The following is a 25,662-nucleotide window of genomic DNA, read 5'->3' as shown; positions in this document are numbered from 1 at the left end:
CAAATGTTGATGAAGATTACGGTTTCTCACAAAGCCAGCAGTTAATACACTGTCTTTTTTCCTTATCAGATTGAAGGACCAAATGATATTAAAACTTGGGAGAGTTAATTTCCTGTGTAAATCTATACAAATTGGTTCAAAGCTGCAACCAAAAAAAAAAAAAAAAAGGATTCTTAATAAAACGACCTGATTTAAAACTCTATTTAGACAAGTCCGTGGCAGTTATACCTTATTATTAACTTTCCCCACAACTGTGAATTTTTATGCTAATTAAACAACAAATTAAAAAAGATATTAAATTGAATTTGGAGGAAACTTTTAGACTGTCATTCTTTGTAATTTATTAAAATAATGCGACTTCGCTCCATGTCTCAATGAACATGAACAACAAAACACAGCTGTTTGTTTTTTTCAGGTGAATAGTATGCTCTTTAGCTGACAGTTTGGACAATTCAGTGGTTCACGATCCTTTTCAAGAACTTAGATGGCTTAGTAAGTCCCTTCTTCAATGCGTGAAGTACCATTCTAATTAGATGAGTTACCTGGCATCTGCCTTCTTAAGAGATAGTTAGTGAAATTTAATTGCTTGATGCGAATACCTCTATACATACATTCAGCCAACATTCCCATCTCTTTGCATTTCCTTAGTCGGCACTCCTGGCACTTTCTTCGCATGTACATGTCCATCACACAGTTGCCTCCGTTTTTACACTTGTACACGGCATTTTTGGTGATGCTTCTCCTGAAGAAACCTGTGGCAGAAACACAGAAAGGAGTGAAAAGACTCCTAATACCATCTACTCAGAAAAACACATTAGGACTGAGATGCCCAAGAATTTTCTCCTGGACCCTGGAGAGCAGCAGCTGCCAGGTAATCCTTGCGTGCACTGTTGACAAAGTGCTTTCAACTGCACTGCATTACCCAGAAAGCTGCTGTTTTTAATTCAGCTCTCAAAAATAAAGACATGTTTCACTGACAGCCTTTCCAAGGAAAAAACCTTAGCTCATTTTTTAAGATAAATTATGTTCATTATATCTTCATTGGGGATCAATTATGGACCAGGTGTACTTACTCTAGGTCAGTGATGGCGAACTTATGACACGCATGTCAGAGGTGACATGCGAACTCATTCTTTTGGTTGATTTTTCTTTGTTAAATGGCATTTAAATATATAAAATAAATATCAAAAATATAAGTCTTTGTTTTACTATGGTTGCAAATATCAAAAAATTTCTATATGTGACACGGCACCAGAGTTAAGTTAGGGTTTTTCAAAATGCTGACACACTGAGCTCAAAAGGTTTGCCATCACTTCTCTAGGTGCTAATGGTACAAAGGTAGGTAAGTCATCCCTGCCCTCTTAGTGTCTATAGACTGGCTGAGGGCAAAGCCATGCAAAGAATCAAACAAGTAAAATTGAGCCTTCCTGGGCTGTGCTGGGGCAGAGGAGGCAGGGGGAATGGCCGGTTCTGGAGGAAGAGGTCAGACTTAGAAGTGAGTGTTGAGCTAAGTCTTGAGGTTGAGTCTTTATTGTTGAGAAAGAGAAACCATTACAGGGCTTGGGGTTTGGCAGGGGAGGGTATGACCTAACGTGCATGTTGGGAAGAAAGGTGGAGCAGGGAGACTAGAGCCAGGAGACTGTGACCAGCCAAGAGGTGATCAGGCCTGGACTTGATGTGGGGGGCGGTGAGAACAGGGAGGAGGTGATAGAGGAACAATCAGAGGTTGGTAACTACCTCAATATGAAACCAGAGGCTGAAGGAAAAGTGAGAGATGTCAAGGCTAAAGGCATACTAGACTTGCTTGTGAATTTGTCAGTTGGCAAAACTTGCAGTGAAAAGATGTTACCATTTTCCTAAATGTCAAATTCAACCACGGAGAGTATTAAAAAAAGTCTGTGCTTCAGATCAAAGTTGATACTGGGAGTGCAAATATCAAAGTATGCATTTTAAAAGAGACTAAAGGCAAAAAAAATTATTTTCCTGATTCCAGATCATTAAGCTCAATGACCACCTTAGCCCACCTGAGTCAATCTTTCTATTAATCTTCAGCTCCTGTCAAGAACAATCCCATTTAATACGGTCAGATACTGATAGCTCAATAGTTAACAGAAATAAAATTCTTACTCCAAGATGAGTCAAAGGAGTGGCGGCTAGAAAAAATCTGCAGGTTTTTTACTCTGATATTAACTCAGAAAATCATTATCATCTCAATAGCTGAATTGATTAGCTTTCACTCTGAGGTAGCAATATTCTATTATCACTATATCACTTAAATAAAAGTACATATTCTATATTTATACTTATGCAAATCTATCCATACCCATACTTCTGATTCTATCTTGTGCATATTCAGCAATGCCCATATCAGAGAAGTCATTTGAAAATGAATGGAAAGGAAATTCACTGAGGAACAGAGGCCCCCTGGTAACAAAAGATGAATAGACAGGGCTGGCATTGCACGATGGGGCTGGCAGGAAGACAGCTTTAGGATGGTAACATGGACCCCTCAAATCTGCTAAATATTGCACATTCTGCTTTTCTGCATCTTTATACACATGGAACCCACGTATCACACCCTACTCTCAACTCATACACATACATGTGCATGTGCACACACGTAGGCACACAAACACACACGCACAAGCCAGACTTCAGTAACTGACTGTGGACTACCCATTACTTGGAAACTATGGTTGTTTAAAGCTTTAAGAGTCTCCATGTTTTGGAAACAGCAACAAACACAAAGCCGAGCAACTAGTGAGCTTTATGGCTTACCCGTGGTCGGCAAACAGCGGCTCACGAGCCACATGTGGCTCTTTGGCCCCTTGAGTGTTGGTCTTCCATAAAATACCACGAGCGGGCGCGCACGTACAGTGCGATTGAAACTTTGTGGCCCATGCGCAGAAGTCAGTATTTTGTGGAAGAGCCACACTCAAGGATCCAAAGAGCCGCATGTAGCTTGCAAGCCGCGGTTAGCCGAGCCACAGTTTGCTGACCACTGGAGAGTTAGCCTTTGGATCTGTCTCAGCACAACGTAGGGTAAAAAGTCCCCTCACCGCCCCCACCCCTGCCCCTTACATAGGATTAATTTTGTATCAGACACCGTTCTAAACACTTTGCAAATGCTGATGCATATAATATTCATAACAATCCTATGATATAGGGTCTATTATTATTTCCCTCTTACAGATAAGGAGTCTGAGTTATACGGAGATGAAGTAATTCGATCAAGACCCTACAGATAGTAAATGGTAGGGCTCAGATCTGACTCCCAGCAGGGTAGGTTTCAAACTGTGCTCTTAACCACTACAGTCTGCTGCCTTCCTAGTAAGGAGTTTACATTCTTAAAAATTGTCTTTAGACATGAATCTGCTCCAGTCTCACACAGCACGTTAAGTGCTCCACAGTTTCTTCCCTTTCTCCAAAACTTCTCCAGAAACATCCTACTCGTCCTCCTGCGCCCCAGCTGTCTTTCCCACCTCTACCTCGCTGTTAGGAAGCTTGAAAAAGGTACAAACTAGAGAGGGGGTTTCCATCACACACTTTTCTTAATCTTTAGGACCTCAGCTTTTCTCCTTGAGCTTCTTTCTGAAATTTTAAAAACTTGATCATCTGGCAAGAGCTATTTTAGAAATGAAAGAGAAAATCCTCAAACTTTTGACATAAAGTTGATGAAAATTGTTAATTATTTCATTCCTATTGATACCTCAGGGATCCACCAGTCCATTCCCAGCAAATCACCGGGGAAAGGGTCCAACAAAGGGGAGATGGACTCGTGTTGAGTGAAGTAGGGGTGGCATATGGAAGGTGCCTGTCAGTCTAACCTGGGAACAAAGATAATTGGCTGGAGAGGGTGAGGCCACTGCAATCACACGAAAATATGGGAATTCATAATCCCGCAGACAAATTCTCTCTTGTGGCTCTCTTGTTCCTCTGGCTTGGCTCCTGCTTCCTTGCATTCGCCCGCATTCCCTCCAGAGCCATGTGGCCCTCAAGGTCACGTGGCCCATGGCCATGCAGACCCCACATGCAATGGACTGCAACTGGGAACAAATCTAAGCTAGCCTGATGACGCTGGATTGTACTGTGCAGACATGGGGCAGAAACTCGGGGCAATGGCTTTAATCCTAGCTCTGCTGAAAGCAAAATGGGACGTTTTCCTTGGCGGGGCGGAGGGAAGTGGCACCTTGGAAACACAGGGGTCTAATCCCATGCAAATAAATATCGCTCGTTCTCCCGTGCAAATCTCAGAAAATTCCTTTTCTTGTGATGTTGCAATAACCCCACGACCACTGGCAACATGTGGGAACACAGAGAGCTCTCCCTGCTAGTCATTAACTTTAAGGTTTTTTTCTTTCCTTAATGTCTTAGAGAGCCACACACACACACACACAAATGTCTACCTGACTTCTCCACCACTTAGTTTTGCCAACTACAAGTTCTATTGATTTTTTAATTAAATGGCTTAAAAAGGACTGACTTTAAATTATGTCTGTAAGTTGCCTGATATCATGCAGAACTAGATAAATCTATAAGCAACTTAGTACTCAAAGGACATTTATCAAGCTCCTATAATCCCTTCTGCCAAAATAAACCATGAAAACTTACATATACCACGAAATGAGAGAAAAGTTCATTAAAACAGCATAGTTTAGAAAAGAGTGTGAAGGAAGCTCTATCAATGTGTCAAAAATGTTGGTGAATCTCCGCAAGATCGAAAACAGTAAATTTCTGAAGAAACGTGGCCCAGGACAGGTGCATAAAAATGCAGGTGCTGCCGAAACCGGTTTGGCTCAGTGGATAGAGCATCGGCCTGCAGACTGAAAGGTCCCAGGTTCAATTCAGGTCAAGGGCATGTACCTGGGTTGCGGGCACATCCCCAGTAGATGTGCAGGAGGCAGCTGATCGATGTTTCTCTCTCATCGATGTTTCTAACTCTCTATCTCTCTCCCTTCCTCTCTGTAAAAAATCAATAAAATATATTTTTTAAAAAAATGCAGGTGTAGGAGCAATGGGGGAGGTGCAAGTTCAGATGCAAGGAGATTCAGACAGCCCTAAGGCATTCTTAGGGAGAATTGTGCTAAGCCAGGAGTTGGCTAATTATGCAGGGCAAATTCGCCAAGCCCCTCCCCACCCCCTCCCCCCAGCACACACACACCTATTGTTGTATAGCCCACAACCCAGGAATGGCTATTACATTTTTTAATGGTTGAATAAAATTTTTAAGACTATTTTGTGATATTTAAGTTATATGACATTCACATTTCAGTATCCACAGATAAAGTATATTAGATCACAGCCAAGCCCATTCATTTTCATGATGTCTGCTTTTGCACTATAATGGTAGAGTCAAATAGTTGAGTTAGAGACCTAATATTCACAAAGCTTAGAATATGGGCCCCTTTCAGAAAAAGTCAGCCAACTCCTATGCTACACCATGGGTAGCAGTAGTATTTGCATGCAGTCTCAAGCAATGACTAGAAGCCAGAGAGGGTAGGCAATGCCCAGGAGGAATGAGAAGTCCTCCTTGCCCAAAAGACAAGGACCAGAACATGCTATCCAACAGCACATCTTGTCCTCCATCCTGATCGATAAAAGCAGGCTGCTGAACCCAAACAGCACCTTCAGAGAGGTGAGCAGGGAATCTCAGAGCTCCTCAATGAATGAGATCACGCTTCTTTCTCGAGTCATTTAGGAATTGCTCTGTGGGAGTTTGCCCGGCTGGCAGCTCTGAGTCTGTTCCTCCTTTTGCCCTCACCTATTAATAGAAAGGACAGGCTCAAAGCCTAAGCCATTGAAAAGTATCCTGTTGATAAGTTGACCGACATGAGCTACAGGATAATGGTTTTTTAAATATTTCATATAAGAATTTTTTAAAAGCTGAATTTATTCATCAGCTCAACCTCAGAACTGGGAAAGAAATTCAGTCTACCTCATTTTAGCACTGTAAATGAGCATAATAAATTTTCACCATTTTTTAAAAGGTTGGCTTAATTATTTGGCCTAACAATTTTCGATGACCAAGAAACAAATCATCTTCCATTCAAGCTCAGAATAAAAGGCATTGTCATTAGCTGTAAATAATAATAATGATAATCCTATCTAATAAAGATGGAATATGCAAATTGACCATTACTTTGTGACAAAGATGGCGGCGCCCACAGCCAATAAGAAGGGAATGTGCAAATTGACATGACAAAGATGGCAGTGGCTGGGCCAGGACACAGGTGTTCCGTCCCTCCCCTGCTGCTCCGGGACTCTGGGAAGTACCCATGGAGCTGCCTGGGCAGGGCGGGACACTTGCTATGGGGGAGAGGGCAGGGGGTGGAGGGAGCTACAGGAGGGTGGCAGGGCAAGAGCGAAGATGGAAGGCGGCTCTAGCCCGGAGCAAAGGCTGAAGGCGGCGGCCTGAGCGAAGGCCTGGGTCCTGGGTGCCAGAAGGAAGCCGGTGCCGGCAGCCAGGGGACAGAAGGCCTTTCTTGCATGAATCTTCATGCATCGGGCCTCTAGTAATAATAATAAAGACAGAACTCTCACATCCTTTATTTCAGCTCAAGTGTCACCACTTTATCTACAGTAGTATCCTGCATGAGGTCCACTCATCTCTTTCCCATTGTCTCTTTTGCATTCTTCACATCGTTTGTCTCTATTAAAATTATCTTACCATTTTTTGAAGAGTTCATTCTTTTCTGTGGTTCAAAAATCAACAGATACAAAAGGATATAAAGTAAAACATTTCCTCCCCATACCTGTCCTCATGCTACCTAGTTGTCCTTCCCAGAGAAAATCCACTGATACCCTCACCCCTGCTTGGGAGGATGAGGGGAGAGGTAATGATGCTCTGCATGAGCTTGGCTTTGCATGATTTTTAAGAGCCATTTAGATTCCCAGCTAGGCAAACGCTCAGGAGTTGGGGGCTTAATTAGTTTCTAGAAGAGACATCGTTTTGAAGATAGTACATGCTCCAAATTAGGGAGGCTGGATAAACAGAAAAATAACAATGATAAAATAATATTTAATCAATAAGATTAACAATAGCCAATGCTCACTGAGCACTCAATTGTGCCAGATATAGAGATAGATGTTTTAAAAATATATCTATTTTTTACAAGAACCCAAAAATAATAGTAATAATAGCAGACATTTATTGAGGGTTTACTATTGGCAAGTACTGTCAATTGCTTTACACACATTAACTTATACTAAAAAAAGAGAAAGATCTAAAATCAGTAATCTAACCTTGTAACTTAGGAAACCAAAGATACTCCTGACAACCCCTAGATACCTACCTCAAAGGGTTGTCCTGAAGATTAAATGAGTTAGTACATTTAAAGGCGCCAGATAAAGCCTGCATGTAATAATCACTTGATATGTCATCTACCTTTCTGTCCCCTAATTCCTCCTCCCCCTCCTCCTCTTCTTCCTCCTCCCGATCACCACCACTGCCGCCACTGCCATCATCATCATCTCACTCTCATTCTTGTCATCTTTATTACCATCCTCATTTTACAGGGGAGGAATCTGAAGCGCAGAGATGTTAAGTAACTTGGAACAGCTGGGAGAAAAATGAGCTAGGTTGGAATCTAGACTGACTGCTTTCAGAATTCCACTTTTTTGGTGATTTTTATAACACATGATGAAAGGCTTCCAATACAGCGAAACAGTTTAATCACCACCCCTTGGATCACACTCTTAGATCTTTTGATCTATAGAGACCATTAGGACCATTGTTAAATTTTATAGAATCATATAAAATGTGAGGCAAGACACTTCAGCCCTGACCCATAAGCAAAAGAACTACTGAAAACACTCTGCATCTGTTCTACCCACTACAATGGTTTCAACAACTCTGGGATCTTTTCTAAACCTTTAGAACTAAGTCTAATGCTGGTTCACTATCTTCTATTAAAAATGTTCAAAAGGACAACACGTCACCCACTTACTCACACAATGCCTTTTACGAATTCTCCCTTCTCTCCCTGAGAAGAATGTGACTGACAGTGACCTATTTGAAAATGCGACCATTTGAAACTGCCAGTCAGCTGCAGATCGGTTTTGTTAGTTGAGGTTTGAAGTTTGAAGCAAAATTCATTCAAACATTAGCATATATGACTGATAACTGAGGGGGAAAGAAAGCTCTAGATTTAATCTATTGCTGAGCAAATGGCAGTCATTGTCACTGTGCAATATGCTTGTGTTCTGCAGTTACTTAAAAAAAATCAAAATTTCTCTCATTGATGCATTCAACGTCTACAAGAAATAAAATACTTGGAAAAATTAAAATATTTCTAATAGAAACAGATATAGAGACCAGTGAAGTCAGGAAGTTTAAACATGATCTTTGTTTTCTTTTGAAGTTTTAAAATTTTTTCTCATGTGTGCGTGTGTGCGTGTGTGTGTGTGTGTGTGTGTGTGTGTGTGTGTGTGTATCACAGGTCTGACACATCTACAGTGAAGCCCTAAGGCAGAGAGTAGCCAGGATCTCACATATAAAAACTTAAACTAACCCTCAAAATGACCCTGTGAAATAGATATGATCCCTGTTTGGCAGATTGGAGACTCAGAGAAGGTAAATATTTTGCAAATTAAGGATTGGCTAGCTCCGTGGTCGGCAAACTGCAGCTTGCGAGCCACATGTGGCTCTTTGGCCCCTTGAGTGTGGCTCTTCCTAAGCCTTAGGAGAACCCTAACCAAGTTAATAACAATGTACCTACCTATATAGTTTAAGTTTAAAAAATTTGGCTCTCAAAAGAAATTTCAATTGTACTGTTGATATTTGGCTCTGTTGACTAATGAGTTTGCCGACCACTGGGCTAGATGGATGTCCATCATCTCCTTCTATTTTGGAGTGCATCAAGGAACCCAACTTCTCCCAGATTCCCTTGCAGTTAACATGTGGATATGATTTACCTTCTGCCAAACAGGTGCCCTTGTAAGACATTTGGAAATTGGAAGTGAAGCAAGAGCTGTGCTTCTGCTGCTCTTGTTTCTGCTGGCACACAGGAGGGTGGAGTTTTTCTGTGTCAGCACCCAGGTTTCCAGTTGCTGGCTTCTAGGGTGTTGAGAGGCAAGACACCGGTTGTATGCACAGATTTAGCAGGCAAGCCATGGTTCTGGAGCCAGTAATTGTGGTGAAGGCAGCATCCTGATCCCCTGGGCATCAGTTCTGTGCCAGCATCCTAATTCCCTGTCTTCTTGAACAACTGCCCTTCTGCAGTGTGGCTCTGAGTGTCCTGGAGGCTCAGCATAGAACCTGCTCCTCTGCCCTTCCAACCTCTCCTGTATTAATTCCTCTCTCCTAAAAACTTGGCTTCCTGTTCTATTTCACTGAACACTGATTGACATGTGAAGTACCTTACTTACTAGGTCCAGAAGTACAGAGCCTAGATTCAATGCATGCCTTCCAAACCTCACAGTCCACGCTCCCTTTGGTGGGAAGTCCTGGAGTGAAATTCATTTTGCATCTCATAGTGCAGATATTCAAAGGGTGGAGGATAGGAAGGCAAGGTTGGCTCAGCCGTTAAGCTGCCTGGCAGGGGGCACTGATTCTTTCACTCCTGTGTTGCCCTCCCCATTCACTAAGCGAGGACAATTTTCATTTGTTTTCTCAAGAGAACATATGCAAAGCACAAAGGAGCCTTAACCTTTGGCTTTCAGTCGCCAACAACTAAGCTTCAAGATCCCAGACACTAAACTTGCCCGAGTTGGGAGAGGCAGACAATCAAAGAGGAAAAGAGCTGAACCATGTTTGAGTATCTGAGAAGGCCCTGAGCTCTGTGCCTCTCACTCTCCTGCCCACACTGAGTCCTGGAATGGGTGTGAGGAAAGATTATATAAACTCCATGTCATTCGGGAATCCTAGGGAGAGGAAATCTGTGTCCTTTCCTGGGGAGCATCGGGAGGCCCTCAGGGGGTCCCTGCACCCAGCATGGCATAGAGGCAGGTGGGTTCTGTGGGTTCTGTGGGCAGCCAGGCATTCCTGCACACCCCTGGGGCAGCATTAGGAACCCACTCCAGGGAAGCAGGCGGGCCAGACAGGAAGGAGGGGTGTGCCCAGGACCCCAGGATGGAGCCTTAGAGAGATTTCCCGCTGGTGACTGAAGACCAGTTAGAACAGCCCCAACAGAAGCCAGACTGTTCACAACACAGAGCGAGACTCTCCCCGCCCAGCGCCTAGTCCCTCCACACAGCTACATAACCCTGGATCTCAGACAAAACCCCAGAAAAATGATTTGCGGGGGGGGGGGGGGTAGAATAATCCTGAATTGAATGAAATGAAGTTTTCACCAGGGCTTGAAATTGAATTAAGTCCAATTATACAAAAGGAGGTTACATTTCTTACGCACAGGTCCTGAGTGCTGTACTCTCTCTTACTACACAGTCTCCTGTTCATTCTGACACTGGCCCTCGAGATCATTGGTCTAAAAGGGGTCAGCAAACTACTGCTAGGTCCATGGACCAAATCCCTGTTTTTGTATGTGTGTTGTTAAAAAATTTCTGCCTATTGTTTGTCAGCTGTGTTTGCAGAGTTGCATAATTGCAAAAGAGACCACTATGGTGCAAAGCCTACAACATTTACTACCTGTCTCTACAAAAAGAAAAAAAAAATGGCCAACCCCTGGAGTAGACCATGGGCTCTGGCTGGCTCCACATCATGTCCTTATTTGCACTCTGGTCCTTTGGCTGCCACCAGGGGGGCAAAGTCTCAAATCAAAATAAATTAAAAAGCTCTGCCTCCTTTCTCGGCTCTTAAAACTGTATCTATTTCAGATCCAACTTTTTCTTCCCGAACTCCCCCAAGCATTGATCTCTTTCAACCACTTTTCAGTCCCCTTCCTTCTCTCCTGTGACCCTGTACTTCTCTTGTAGCCTCCATTCCATTCCATTCCATTCCATTCCATTCCATTCCATTCCATTCCATTCCATTCCACTCGATTCCTATTCTATCAATAGAAGGTAGACTTCTATTCTGTATCATTTATGGGCATCTCCGCCCTTGCCTGCCTTAGAGTCCATGTTTCTTAGGTTTGTCCTCAGCACACTGGTCTCACACTCTTCACCCTGCCACACCCCTGAGTTGTCAGGAGGACCAGGTTTCACTACGGCTTTCACCTGTAAGAGGTGAGCCAACCCAGGTTACTGACTTTAGAGACTCTTGTCCTTGGCGTGGATAATGCCAATACCTTAACACCTAAGTCAGCTCTTGATGTTCTTCCTTTGGTCACTGAGTTAGTCAATATTAGCCTCGACTAAATAGCGTAAAGAGTAGAATGATCTCTTAGTGGGCAAGCAATAAAACACATCATAACCCGGTGGTCAATAATAGAGGCTCTAGAATTAGATCTATAAGCTGTCCATTTGAAGCTCCGCCCCTTATTGAGAAGCCTTGAGTAAGCTGATTAACCTCTTGTGCCTCACTTTCTTCATCTATAAAATGGAGATAAGTTATTAGCGCTTTTACTCCTGAAGTATAGTAAATACATCACATAAGCTATTAGCACTGGCCTCCAAATCTCAGTTTCTTTTTGAAACGGTACACTTATTCTTCACCTTTAAAATAGGCACAGTGACACCTACTTCCCACAGTTGCTTCAAGAGCCTGAGAAAGTGTCTGTAGCACTGGCATGTCATTGGCACTGAAATTTGTAGGTTCATATTTATAATGGGATTTTCAGAATGCATGTCCTTTCCTATTCTTTTCCAAGCAGGAACCATGACTGGGTTAGACTTTGTGTGTTTCCAGGCAACATTTTTATCCATTGAATTTTCCTCTGGATGGCTGGAGAGCAGAATCCCCACCTTTGAGAATTTCACAATGGCAATGCACAACCAAGCTGCTTGGCCAGATGAGTCAACTCAGGTGCCTTTTAGGTATGATTTACGTAAGTACTTCTCAAACTTTAGCAAGGAGGGCTTGTTAAGTCACAGAATTCCCAGAAATTCTGAGTCAGTCGGTCTGGGGCAGGGTCCTCAAATTTGCATTTCCCACAACTTCCCAAGTGATATTGAACTGATATTTTTTAGTAGCACTGGTCCACACAGACAAGGTGGACAGGCTTTTGGAAATAAGTCAATATCAAATGGAATAAGTCTTGCCAAACAACTGACAATGGGTTGGGCATCAACCTTTATCAAGATAAGCAGAAAATAGTCACACACCAGTATACTCAATGTTAATAGAGTCTAAGACCATAAAACAATAACAATAGGCATTTATTGATTTGGGGCTATGTGCCAGACTTTTTTTTAAAGTCCTTTGCACATAATAAATTTATTTTTATAGTTTTATTTTCTGAATGTCTTTAAAAATTAATAACAGCATTCTCTGGATCATCCCTATGACCATCTTATACTGCCATACAAACTAAATGCCCTCATTTTTGTTTGTGTCCATGATCTTATTAACAGCAAGAGACATGATTTATTTGTCAAGAGCTAGGAAGAAGTGCAAAAGGTAAACTTAATATGCATGGGATGTCCTCAGCTTAGGTGTAGCCAGATGGAGCCCTAGATGAACCACAGTTTGGCTGATCAGTCGTTTGAACAAAGACGAGCAGCGGGGAACTGAGGCCTCACAAGACCTGTGGCATAGGCATACCACACTCAAAAGAACCTGTGCTTTATTTTATTTTATTTAAATATATATATATATATATATATATATATATATATATATATATCTTTTATTGATTTCAGAGAGGAAGGGAAAGGGAGAGATAGAAACATCAATGATGAGAGAGAATCACTGATCGGCTGCCTCCTGCACGCCCCACACTGGGGATCCAGCCTGCAATCCAGGCACATGCCCTGACTGGGAATCAAACCTGGGGCCACCTGGTTCATAGGTCGATGCTCAACCACTGAGCCACTCTGGCTGGGCAGAACCTGTGCTTTAGTGACATCCTGAGCAAAAAAAAACCACATAGTATAAACCATCTATTATTTTATTGATTTTATAGTTTTGTTTGTATTTAATTTTCTAAACTTATTTTTGTTCTTTTGTTGTATAAAATCTTTTTGTATTAAAAAATAGCATGAGAAGTTTAATAAAAAGCAATTTGAATCAACATGAAAAACATAGCTCACTTCAAGAAAGCAGCCACGTGGCTGGGTTGGTTGGAGCATTGTCCTACACACCAAAAAGGTTGGGAGTTCAATTCCCAGTCAGGGCACATACTTTAGTTGCAGGTTTGATACCCGGTCGGGGTGTGTACAGGAAGCAACCAATTGATCTCTCTCTCTCTCTCTCTCTCTCCCTCCCTCTCTTTCTCAAAATCAGTAAAAGCATATCCTTAGGTGAGTATTTTTTTTTTAATAATGTTTCTCTCCTTTATAGAAAAGTATTTCTTGAATTATGCCCAAATATGCCATCCTATATGTTTCATCCTTTGGTCCTCATTTTCCCTCTATAATAACAGGCCCAGCCACTTTTTGACTAGAGCTACTACAAAGCTCTTTTTCTTTTTTGTAGGTCAGTTGATTTCTCAAACCTATGTGTACACTTTTTAAAATTATTTTTTAAATATATTTTTATTGATTTCAGAGAAAGGAAGGAAAGGGAGCAAGAGATAGAAACATCAATGATGAGAGAGAATCATTGATCAGCTGCCCGCTGCAGGCACCCTACTGAGGATCAAACCCCCAACCTGGGCATGTGCCCTGATCAGGAATCAAACTGTGACCTTCTGGTTTATAGTATAGGTGGATGCTAAACTACTGAGCTACGCTGGCGGGACTAGATTTTTTTTTTTTTTTAAATCCAACTTTCATGCTGGTCATTTTGAAACTATTTTATTTTCCTAAGCAACTAGCTTCTCCTCCCTACTTTACTTCAACTATCTCTCTTTTTAATTTCAGTGGTTTTTTTGTTTCTTTTTTCCAGGTTTATTGAGATATAATTAACATATAACATTATGTAGGTTTAAGCTGTACGTGTTGACTGATGCACTTACTTATTGCAGAGTGATGCCCACCATAGCCTTAGCTAACACCTCCATCCAGGTACATCAATGCTATTTCTTTTCTGTGGTGAGAACATTTAAGATCTACTCTCTTAGCAATTTGCAACTCTCTTTCTTTTAACTGTCACAAAATCAGATTTCCATCTTCAAAACTCTGCCTACTCAAGAAAAAAAATTGTCACCAAATATGGGGGTGGGAGGGTAATATTTACTCTTATCATTTGGAGTTATGAAAGAATTAGGTAGTATAAAAGAGTCTGAAAATATTTTTACAAAGTAGAGTTATATATGTTAAGTACCAATGGTGATCATGGATTTTCATATGTCATTCAGACATTCATTTCACACTTGTGTGGCAGGCACTGTGTTGGGTGCTATGGGAAGTAATAGAGCTGAAGACATCATCTATGCCTTCAAAGAATTTACAAGTTCTCTTTTCACCTATACAAACTTGACTCTCCACAAAAAGAATAAGGATATACTGAAGGCCATAAATGAGATGTTTTAAATGTTCTGTATAGATCTGTTTTACTTTTTAAATGTGGGGCATAAACACTACTTATGTTTTAAAAAGGTAATGACAGCACAATGCCTAATGTAGTTTTTTTACACAATCTGACCATTTGAACTTCCAAAGGTTTGAAATGTCCTTGAGCCACTTTTATGTGACTGTTTGTTTGTATGGCAATCATTGGCATCTGAATTTGGCACACCATTCAATAGATTCCGCTCAAGGGCAGTTATTATTCAGCTTCCAATGTCGTAGAAGGTAGCAGAGTGCGTGGTAGGCATTCCATAAATATTTGTTGAATGAAGAAATACAAAGATAAATGGGTTAACCTATTTGTGGGTTAACCTCTCTGTCCTTTCCTCTGAAATTTTACAACTTACTACCTGTGTCCTTGTTGGGAGAGTAATCTCATAGGACTACACGTTGTGTCATTTTTATATTTCATGTGTTATATTTTCTTCCTTCTAAATGGACCGCAATGTCATTGATCCCACCTCCCACAGCATCTCACAGATATTTCCTGCTAACTGAAATATCAGTTGAAATAAGCTATTATTACTTCCTTCTTTCTTAATTCTTAAAGAGGTAAGTTCAAATTTCTCTTTAAAAGAAAACAGCAAAAAAACAAACAAAATCAACAGTCATACATTTATTAACGATGTGTAGGGTTGTGAATAGGTAAAAGGTGACATATCTAAGCTATATATTTTAATAGGCTTTTCCTAGAGGTCTATGACATGCCAACCCAGGTGAGGAGATAGGAAGAGGTAGGAGAAAATGGAAAGTTATCTGGGAAAAGGGAACAATCCGGTTTGAGGGAATTATACAACTAATATAGTAAAACCTTAACGAGGAGAATGCAGCCATTCAAAAGATGCTTACCTTTGCACCCCTCACAGGTCAGTGCGTTATAATGGTATCCGGATGCTCTGTCTCCACAAACAACACATAGCTCATCTCCTTTTATTCTCCCGGCTGACGTGCCCATTCGAGGCTTCTTTGTCACAGGAATCTCTGCTACCTCAGTCTCTCCCTGGTAGAGGGTCTCAGTGGGCAGTGGCTTGAGTTCATATAGTCCAGGAGAGTACCACTCTTCAGGCTGCTGGGGGTAGAAACCCAGGCTGGAATAATAGGATGAGGAGGAAATCTGTGGTTGAACTTGAGGAAACTGAGTGTTGTTGTATTGTGAGTACGATTCCACTTCTAGGTTTTGCCCCAGAGGACCTGTTGTTGGCTCTGTTAGTACACCTGAGCAAAAGTGACAATAAAACTGGAATTAACATTATCACTCCATAAATCAGAGGCAGTTGTTAAGCACACAGTATGTTTAGAAGTGTGGGCTCTAAGAAAAAACTGAAATATTTACCTACATATAAATGAACCTCTTTTTCCATAAAAAAGCCTATATAGACAATTAAAGGACTAAATTATAAGCTCAGAAAATATCTACAACATATAAATAATGTGTGAAGAGCTCATACAAACCAGTAAGAAAATACTCAACGTGGAACAAAAGATAATTTTTTTAAAAAAAGCATTCAACATGCAAAACATTTAACATTCCATGGACAAAAGATAGAGGACATCAATGGCCAGTTTTTAGAAATAAAAACACAATTGTCTTATAAAGACATAAAAATGTGCTCCTCCTTGCCAATAATTAAATTTAAATAGAAACTGCAATAGAAAAAATATTACAGTGTTCATCCTTAAATATATAAGGACTTAAAAAGTTTGACAATGCACACTCATGAGAAAGCAAAATTCTTGGAGGACAATCTGTCCATATCTTTCAGCATTTAAAACTCAAATACTCTTTTAGCACAACAATCCACTGCTAGAAAATTCATCTTAAAGATATGATTTAATCTGAATGAAAAAATGTTTGTGTGAAGTGTTCATCTGCAGTAGTGTTTGCAAGCATCATAAATTTAAAATGATTTAAATATCCATCAATAGGGGTCTGGTTAAATAAATTATATTATGTCCCTACACTGAAATACTTTGTAGATGTGAAACAATCATTTAGATCTATATGGGCAGATGTGGAAAAGTTTCTATAATATGATGCTTTATGAAAAAAATTAAGCTATAGAATACTATATATACTGTGAAAGGGGGCAGGCCAGGCTGAGGGACCGCCCCCCGCTGTAGTGCATGAATTTTCATGCACCAGGCCTTAGAGGCATGCACTGGAGCAGGGGGGCGGTCCCTCAGCCTGGCCTGCCCCCTTTCACAGTCCAGAAGCCCTCAGGGGCAGGAGGTGACCCTGCGATCAGGGGAAGGCGCCGCCCCATCATACCTAGGCTGCTGCCACTGCCGCCAGCACGAGCCTCGGCCAGCCCTGGTTACCTGCACCTCGGGCGGCCCTGGGCGGCTGGGCAGCCACCATCTGAGGCTTGCCTGTGCCTTGGGCCAGCCCTGGGCGGCTGGGGGACTGAGGAGACTGGGGGTATCCGGAGGCAGGCACACAGAGTGGCCAGGCTCACCTAGGGGCGGGCCCAGCCTTGCCGCACGCCTGCAGCCCTTGCGGGGCTGAGGGGACTGGGTGCCACCATCTTGTGGCTGTGGGTGCCGCCATCTTTGAGGGTGGGGCAGTCAATTAGCATATTCCCTCCTTATTGGCTGTGGGCACTGCCATCTTTGAGGGTGTGGCAGTCAATTAGCATATTTCCTCCTTATTGGCTGTGGGCAATGCCATCTTTGAGGGTGGGGCAGTCAATTAGCATATTCCCTCCTTATTAGATAGGATATATGAATATTAAAAAACTGTGTGTATGAGAGGCTATATTTTGCACAGTGCAAAAGGAACTGGATGATGGCGACTGTGGGAAGTGAGATTGTTGGATTGTTTTCTGAGGTGGGATATTGCACAATCTTTTTACTATTTGTAATTTTTCCATATATATATGTGTGACTTTAATTATTATAAAACAAAAGAGAAGCTTAAAAAAAGAATGCAGTACCTGAAATTAATTTACCAGGGTTCAAATCCTAGCTCTGTTTTATTACTTACTATCTGCGTATGCTGACAGTTTACTTAACATCTTTAAGCCTTGGTTTTGTCTTTATAAAACAGAGTAAAACACCTACCTCATTCGGTTGATATAATGATTAAACAAGGTAATGCATGCAAAATGCAAGCACTTTGCAAATGTGTGCACACATAACGTGCAAGATAAATTATAGCTGCCATCAAAATAGTAATAATAATTATTCCTACTGCCATTATGAAATAAGCCCCTTATCTATAAAACCTCTAGGTAACAGAACACTATCAGGCTGTGAAAATGCTTCTATTTGCTAGAAACATAAACTATGGCTCTTTTGAATACAGCAGTGTTTAAATTATACAAAACATTTTTTAAAATGTTATGGACATAAATAAGATATAGGCGAGCATACAAATAGGTCAGATTCTTCAAAGCATAGTCAGGCAACCCGAGACCAAAATTTCTACTCTACCTCTGTGAACAATATGAGACTTTGGGCAAATTAAACTACTGAAAACCTCCGTTTTTATAGCAGTAGGCTTGGGATCGAAATATCTATATCAAGGGTTGCTGAAGACTGAGATAATACAGATCCACAGTTCCTCATCTGGAACCCTTGGAGTCACCTGTATCTTCAAATTCAGAGTCGTTTGAATTTTAGAACAGAATGCAATGTTCTTTCTCCCAGCATGATCTGGGGCAGAACCCAGAATCAAACAGCAATATTCCCCACAATGCAATGTATACATGCTCACACTAAGAGAATAAATAAAGGTCATAAATACCCTCAATTCATTCAGGTCAGGTTTTGCCACAAAAGAAGTTTGTGCCATACTTTGGGGAGGGTGGGGGGGGAGCTTATTTTTTAGTGTTTGGAATTTGAAATTGTCAATTAGGGATTGTGGAACTCTGCATCTCTGCATGAAAAATGCTCTTCACAATGCTTAAAAGATGGTTGCTACTACTATGATTATTTCTACTACGGTTAGAAAACTTTATCAGAGAGTTCTTCCTAGTGCCAAGCAACTTGTATATCCTCACATCCTTCTCACAAAATCCTATGAGGTACATAACATTATTACCCCCACTTGCAAACGATTGGCCTGTGGTGTAGAGAATTTAGGCAACTTTACTCCTACCCACCTAAGTAGCTAAGCTTTGAACTTTGGGAGTCAGACCTCAAAGCCCATGTGCTGCACTATTTCTCTCTAGGAAAATTTCAGATGGGTGATGCTTTAGAGCAGGGGTGGGGTACGTCCAGCCTGCGGGCTGTATAAGGCCCGCAAATCATTTCGTCTGGCCCTACCAAGGTAAAAGGGGTGAGTTAATTAAATGTTCGACCAAATATAGCAGACTAATTTTTAAGTCGATAATTTTGTATGGCCCTCAAATGACGTAATAAATATTCAAATGGCCCTTGGCAGAAAAAGGCTCCTCACCCCTGCTTTTTTGAACATGATTTAAAGCCTTTCTCTTCCTCTCTCTGCTCTTGAGTTCTTTAGTCCTCCACTGCTTCTGCCTGCAGATAACCGACAACTAGGCCTGCAGGGCTCAGTGTGATCCTTCCCTTTCTTTTCCAGCCATTCCTGGAAGGTTCCTTGCTGATGCCAGACTCAGGGACTTGCCCATGAGCCTGGCACTTCCCTCAATATAGTCACCCCCTCTGAGTACTTTCTCTCACCAATATCCACTTACCTCTAAGCTTCCCTTTCAGTATAGTTTCTCTTAGAAGTTTTTCCTGACTGTAGGTCCCTGGGAGTCCTGGCTCTGAATCATGTTATATACTTACCTTCCCTGCCTGGGCCAATGTTTGCTCATCCATAAAGAGAAGACTCAATCCTGGATAATCTGATAGTTCTTTTGTGTATCTAAAGTATCTACAAGTATATGACTAACAGTCTATAGGCATTAGAATTCAGGGATTTTTGACAATGGCAAAGTGGAGTATATGTATATTTAATGCTTGTTGAAAAAAAAAATGCTGCCTACATTGACCCAGGAAAGGATTGATAGAGCACAGAGTATACAATATTGGTGCAAATATCAATTTCCTCTCTTTTATGCTCAGCTCAACCATATAAAACCAGCATTGAGTCAGAATATCTGACAAAAAGATTTGTCTAATGACCACAAAATGGAAGAATACAAAAATATGGAATTAGAACAGAAAAAAAGAAAAGATATGAATAACATCCTGATCTATTTAATAATTAAGTGTGACTAAAATTTCTGGAGTGAATAGGCTAGAAAAGAACTTAACATTAATAACAGTTTCACTTGCACTCATATCTAGATTTTATCCTCCAAGCCATCTTACCCCTAATCAACTCTACATCCCCACCCCCAAGCCCCAGTTACTCTCCACCTACACTTCCAGGAAGGTTAAGCGACTTGCCTGAGGTCAAACAATCAAGTAAGGACAGAATCTGGATTCTGCAGACTCCAAGGAAATATGTAACTTTTTGTCCTCACATGACAATTCCAAATCTCTGAGCATTATTCCAACGAAACAAATATTTTAATAATCAAAAGACACAATGAAGTCCCAACACAAATCACATCATCGTATCAATATCATATAAATCTCTGGAATAATCTTAATGAAAATGGAAAGCTTTCACAAAGACATCAATTCTATTACATGAAAACAACAAAACAGGCAAGAATATGAGATCAGTGCACAATATTAATAAATAATGCCTCTCTTCCCAAAGCACACCTATTTCTAGTATTTCACACTGTCTCCACCAAATCTCTACAGAGTAGACAATAAATATACAGACAACTTACAATTTTAAAAAATCCACCATAGCCAACATATTTCAAAATGAAGCACTAAAACAACTTCTTCTGTGAGACCTTGAGCTGCTGTGAAACCTTGAGGTACTGCCTGACATTTTTGTATCAATATCTTCTGTAAAATGGAGCTATTAACACCCAGCTTTGAAATCTCCTAAGGTAGCTCTGAGTATAAAATCACAGTTGTTGGGAAAAGTTTTGACAAGGTGAGTGCCATAAAAAGATATGTCTGTTTCCTAAGGAACCTGGCAAAATCCCAACTCTAATAATAGTTCATTAGTAATTGTTCATACTTATCAGCCTGTTTTAATGACATAAATTATAGGATACTTTTTCACTTATGTATGTAAATTGAACACTTACTATTTGCTAAACACTGGGCTAGGCTCTGAGGATAAGACAATGAGTAAGACAGAGAGACAACAGAAAAGGCCACAGCCGCGCGTGTGTGTGTGTGTGTGTGTGTGTGTGTTGTGAGGGGAAAGTCAAAGACTGGGATAAAACCAAGTAAACAAACAGCTGATAGAGCGTAAGACATGAGGGGGCAGAGGCAGTAAGTCAAGTTTAGAGCGTGCTTCCTGAAAAGGAAATTTTATTTCCACTTTAATATAATTTAAAGGGAAACACTTTAATTTAAAGGGATGCATATATAACTTAGAATTTGTGAGTGTTTTCTTGGAGTCAGTCTATCAAGGAATTGGAAAATTTGAATTCCTTATTGCAGGTATTCTACATGAATGAGAATATGAGAGTTAAGGGAAGAGTTTTTCAATGGGAACACGTGAATGGATTCAGGGGAGTCTGCGACATCCTGCAAAGGAAAGCAAAATTCTCCTGGGTAGAGAAACTCTAGCATTTACTAGTTTTTCTGGAGGAGCATCATCTAAGGGAACTTTAAGATGCTGAAAGTGTGTTATACCTATCAGCACATTAACCACGAACCATATGGAATACTGAGCATTTGAGACATGGCTAGCGATCATGAAGAAATGAATTTTTCATTTAATTTTAAATAATTAAAATGTTAATGAAATGGCTACATGGCTATTATATGATATACAGTGCAGCTCCAAGGAGTCTGTGGCCAGAGCACTGTGTGCCTGCACGGGAGAATCACGTTCCTGTAATAACAACGGCACTTTCCTGTGATCGCACAGCTTCTGAGCCTCATAAAGGTTCAGGTTTTACCCCGTTTTTCACTTCTGGCACAATGCCAACTACAGTAAAATATCATGAATGTTTATTAGAATGTCTCATGAATGGGAAAGTTGCTTTCACTGCCTCATTTATTTCCTAATTCATGGATGCTTAATTGTATGGACCAGCTTCATTTGTGGAGTTGTTTGCTTTTCCTGATGTCAGGTCAGTGGGATGTTGGTGCCTCTCCTTGGCTGGTCAGCTGACACCTCCTCCTTGAGGTCTGCCCAAGCTCCCCTAGGTAGAGCTAACCTCTCCTACCCTCTGTACACACTTCTACTATGGCAGGTTTCAATCATTTTTGTTCATTTACAGGCTTATCTTCCATGCTACACTTGAGGTGGAATGATGTACTGGTTGCGAGGGTACTGGTTGCGAGGGTCCTGCTTCATGCCCAACTCTCAATTCCACTCAACCACAATTTGCTGGATTTGACACAGCATTAATGTTCAATACATTTTTGTTACTGTTCTGGTTACTCTGTGAACTCTTTGGAGAATATATTATATTATATTATATTATATTATATTATATTATATTAATCACATATTATATTCCCCCCCCCCTTTTTTTTATCCCTGGCACCTTACACAAACCCTGACACAGTACAAATGTTTAATCAATGTTAAATAGAAATAATAGAAAAATTTTCCTCCCCAGCCTTTCAAGTAATTTCCATTTCTAAATACAGTATCAGTCACTTCTAAACATCGCATTGAAGCGAACTGGAATGCTGCCAATTCCGCGGTCACAATATGTTCACAACTTGTAATTGTTGTAAAAAAGATTAGAGTTTCTCTTTTAGCTGGAAATTTAAAAGGCAAGGCTCTGCTTTGAGAAGAATATTAAAACAGGCAAAATTAATCTTTTTTTTAATTATGATCCATGTTTCACTTCAGATAAAACAAATAGCTTAGGCCTAAAGCTGAACTCTTTACTCACCTGATTTTCCATAGACTACCAGGAGTAATATGCTTTGGAAAATAAGTGCTTCTCACCATAGCCCACAGTTTGAAATATATCTTATGTCTTAACTTCTGTACACACTTACACACCCACATCAGTAACTGAAACAAATTTCTATCTTTACCTCTTGAAGTGCATGTTGACATTTCTACTCCATGCTACTCCTATTCTACTCTACTCCACTCTACTCTACTCCACTCTATTCCATTCCACTCCACTCCACTCTACCCCACCCCACTCAATTCTACTCTAGTTTTTAATGCTGATCAAAAGCCACGAAATAGATTTCATGACCCACTGCATTAAATAATATACTTTACAGTGTTATTTCAAGTGTCCACAGGCATCAATGTTAGAACTGCCTACTGTTTCACTTTAAAAAAAAATGGTGCTAATTTTCCATAATCCAATGAAGAATTTTAGGGAACACATATTTAGATTTCCTCTCAAAGAAATACTCACCTACCTAGAATCCTATAAAAATCACGCCACCCCAACTTTTCACCCCAGACTTCTGGTTCTGACTGAGCCATCTTTGATAGACACCTGCTACTGTCATCTCAAACAAAAGTGCCCCACAGTTCCTCAGCCCAGTTTCAGAAGCTCAACCATGAACACCTGTGAACAGTGTCCTACCTTTTGCAGGCCTCATGCTCATCATTTCCATGACAGAACCTGATGATGTGCAGCTCTGGCAAGGACTGATTTGAATTGGATTTTCTAACTCCTGAAACTGCATTACCATTCTTACTTTATTCCCAGCAACTGAAAATGAGACTAGGTAAGAAGTGACAGAGGCCAGAGGTTGGGTGGCTTACTGATTAACTTCATTACTGAGCAGAATATTTGTAAATGTTTATGAGAAAAGTCCTCGATGCCAGATTGCCTAGTAAGCTAGAAACCAGTCTCTTAGATAAACATTTTGGGGAGCACTTTCCACTTTAAGAAATTTTAGAAGGTAGATTTCTGTTCAGTTGCTGTAAAAGTGGATTCAGGAGGTCAAGTGTCATGCTCCAGGTCTTCAAATTTGTTCCTTTAAAAAGGCTACAGAATGGTGTGGCATAATGCTTAACCCTGTGTAACCAATGAAACTGGGTTTAGATTCACTGTTATGTTGGAATTATGTCACCCCCACCCCCCAAACAAAACAAAAAAATGATATATTGAAGTTCTAATCCCAATTCCTAGCAGGTGGCATTATTTAGAGATAGGATCTTTATAGAGGTAATCAACTTAAAATGAGGTCATTAGATTGGTTTCTAATCCCACAGGACCGGTGTCCTTATACTAAATGGAAATTTGGACACAGAAACAGACACACATTAAGAGAAGCCACTGTGAAGAGACACCGGGATAAACAGTCACCTACAAGCCAATGCTCTCCAAGATCAGGAACATAGATTCTTCCCTCACAGCCTTCAGAAGGAACCAACCCTGCCAGCACCTTGATTTTAGACTTCTTGCCAATACATTTCTGTTATGTAAGCCACCCAGTATGTGGTACTTCATTGCAGCAGCTTTACCAAACTAATACCTTCAGGCGCCCTTGGCACTCACTAGCTCTGTAGGCCATGGACAAATTCCTGAACTGTTTTCTGTCTCAATTTCCTGGGAATCACACAACCTCATGGAATTATTATGAGAATTAAGTGAAATCCTATCTAATAAAATAGAAACATGGTAATTGGCGTACGACCGCTACCCTTCCCATTGGCTAATCAGCGAGATATGCAAATTAACTGCCAGCCAAGATGGCGGCTGGCCGCCAGGCAGCTTGAAACTAACATGAGGCTTTCTTGCTTCAGTGACGGAGGACTCCAACATTCCCCGCCTGCCTTGCTGGCCTCTGAGCTTGCAGTTTAAGAAACATTGTAACAAATATAGAAGCTAAACAAAACCCCAGAAACCTGCTTTCAGTGAGCCTGGGATCTCAGAGCTGGAGTTATACATTGTTTCGATTATAGAACACAAACAAACCAGATACCTTCGTTCAGCAGCAGAGGCCTCAGAGCTGGAGCCAGAGCTAAAGCTGGCCCAGAATAAAAAAAAAAGAATAAAAAGGAGCAGTTGGGAGCTTCAGTCGGCCTGAAAACAGCCCTCAGCCCCTCACCCAGACTGGCCAGGCATCCCAGTGGGAACCCCCACCCTGAAGGGTGTGTGACCAGCTGCAAACAGCCATCATCCCCTCACCCAGGCTGGCCAGGTACCCCACTGGGGACCCCCACCCTGATCCAAGACACCCTTCAGGGCAAACCAGCCAGCCCCCACCCGTGCAGCAGGCTTCTATGCTATATAGTAAAAGGGTAATATGCCTCCCAGCACCGGGATCAGTGGAGCTGCGAGGCCTCCCAGCACCGGGATCAGCGTGACAGGGGGCAGCACCCAAACCCCCTGATCACCCTGCGGCTCTGTGTGTGACAGGGGGCGGGGCCACGACCTCCCTATCCGCCCTGCTCTGTTCGTGACAGGGGAAGGCGTCCCAACCCCTTGATCAGCCCTGCTCTGTGCCTGATAGGGGGGAGCTCCCCAACCCCCTGATCGCCCTGCGGCTCTGTGTGTGACAGGGTAGAGCCATAACCTCCCCATCGGCCCTGCCCTGAGTGTGAGAGTGGCGGCCCCCCAACCCCCTGATCGGCCCTGCTCTGTGGGTGATAGAGGGCGGCGCCCCAACCCCCGCCTCCCGATGGGCCCTGCTCTGTGTGTGATGGCGTAGAGCCATAACCTCCCCATCAGCCCTGCCCTGAGTGTGACAGTGGCGGCGCCCCAACCCCCTGATCGGCCTTGCTCTGTGGGTGATAGAGGGTGGCGCCCCAATCCTCTGATCTTCCCTGCCCTGAGTGTGACAGGGGGCGGTGCCCCAACTCTCCTATTGGCCCTACTCTGTAAGTGACAGGGGGGAGCTCCCCAACCCCCTGATTGACCTTGCTCTGTGCGTGACAGGGGGCAGCATCCCAACCCCCTGATTGGCCCTGCTCTGTGCATGACAGGCGGTGGTGCCGCAACCTCCCCATCGACCCTGCCTTGAGTGTGAGAGGGGGCGGTGCCCCAACCCCCCAATCGGCCCTACCCTGAGCATGACTGAGGGTGGCATCGCAACCTCCCAATCTGCCCTGCTCTGTGCATGACAGGGGGCAGTGCCCCAACTCCCCAATCGTCCCTGCTCTGAGCCCGACCAGGGGCTGCACCTAGGGATTGGGCCTGCCCTCTGCCACCCGGGAGCAGGCCTAAGCCA

General features: G+C 41.9%; 1 protein-coding gene across 2 annotated transcripts in view; it reads right to left on the bottom strand.

Moving 5' to 3' along the window:
* The window catches only part of NR1H4 (nuclear receptor subfamily 1 group H member 4), a 57,545-nt gene that overhangs the window by 23,012 nt on the left and 8,871 nt on the right, over positions 1–25,662 (bottom strand). Inside the window, exons 1-3 of one of the 2 annotated variants that reach the window (XM_081084972.1) lie at positions 23,067–23,197; positions 15,358–15,723; positions 612–752 (exon numbers count right to left, since the gene is read on the bottom strand). In XM_081084972.1, coding sequence (XP_080941098.1) covers positions 612–752; positions 15,358–15,723; positions 23,067–23,175 — 616 coding nt within the window. In that variant the 5' untranslated portion in view covers positions 23,176–23,197. Of the gene's footprint in view, positions 1–611; positions 753–15,357; positions 15,724–23,066; positions 23,198–25,662 lie in introns of those variants that run through there. The other variant, XM_081084973.1, reaches the window with a different exon arrangement.

The sequence above is a fragment of the Myotis nattereri genome (assembly GCF_964212035.1).
Source record: "Myotis nattereri genome assembly, chromosome: 2".
In the NCBI taxonomy this organism is placed as follows: domain Eukaryota; kingdom Metazoa; phylum Chordata; class Mammalia; order Chiroptera; family Vespertilionidae; genus Myotis; species Myotis nattereri.
The sequence above is the reverse complement of the archived record's forward strand: the minus strand, read 5'-3'. Positions and strand labels throughout refer to the sequence as shown.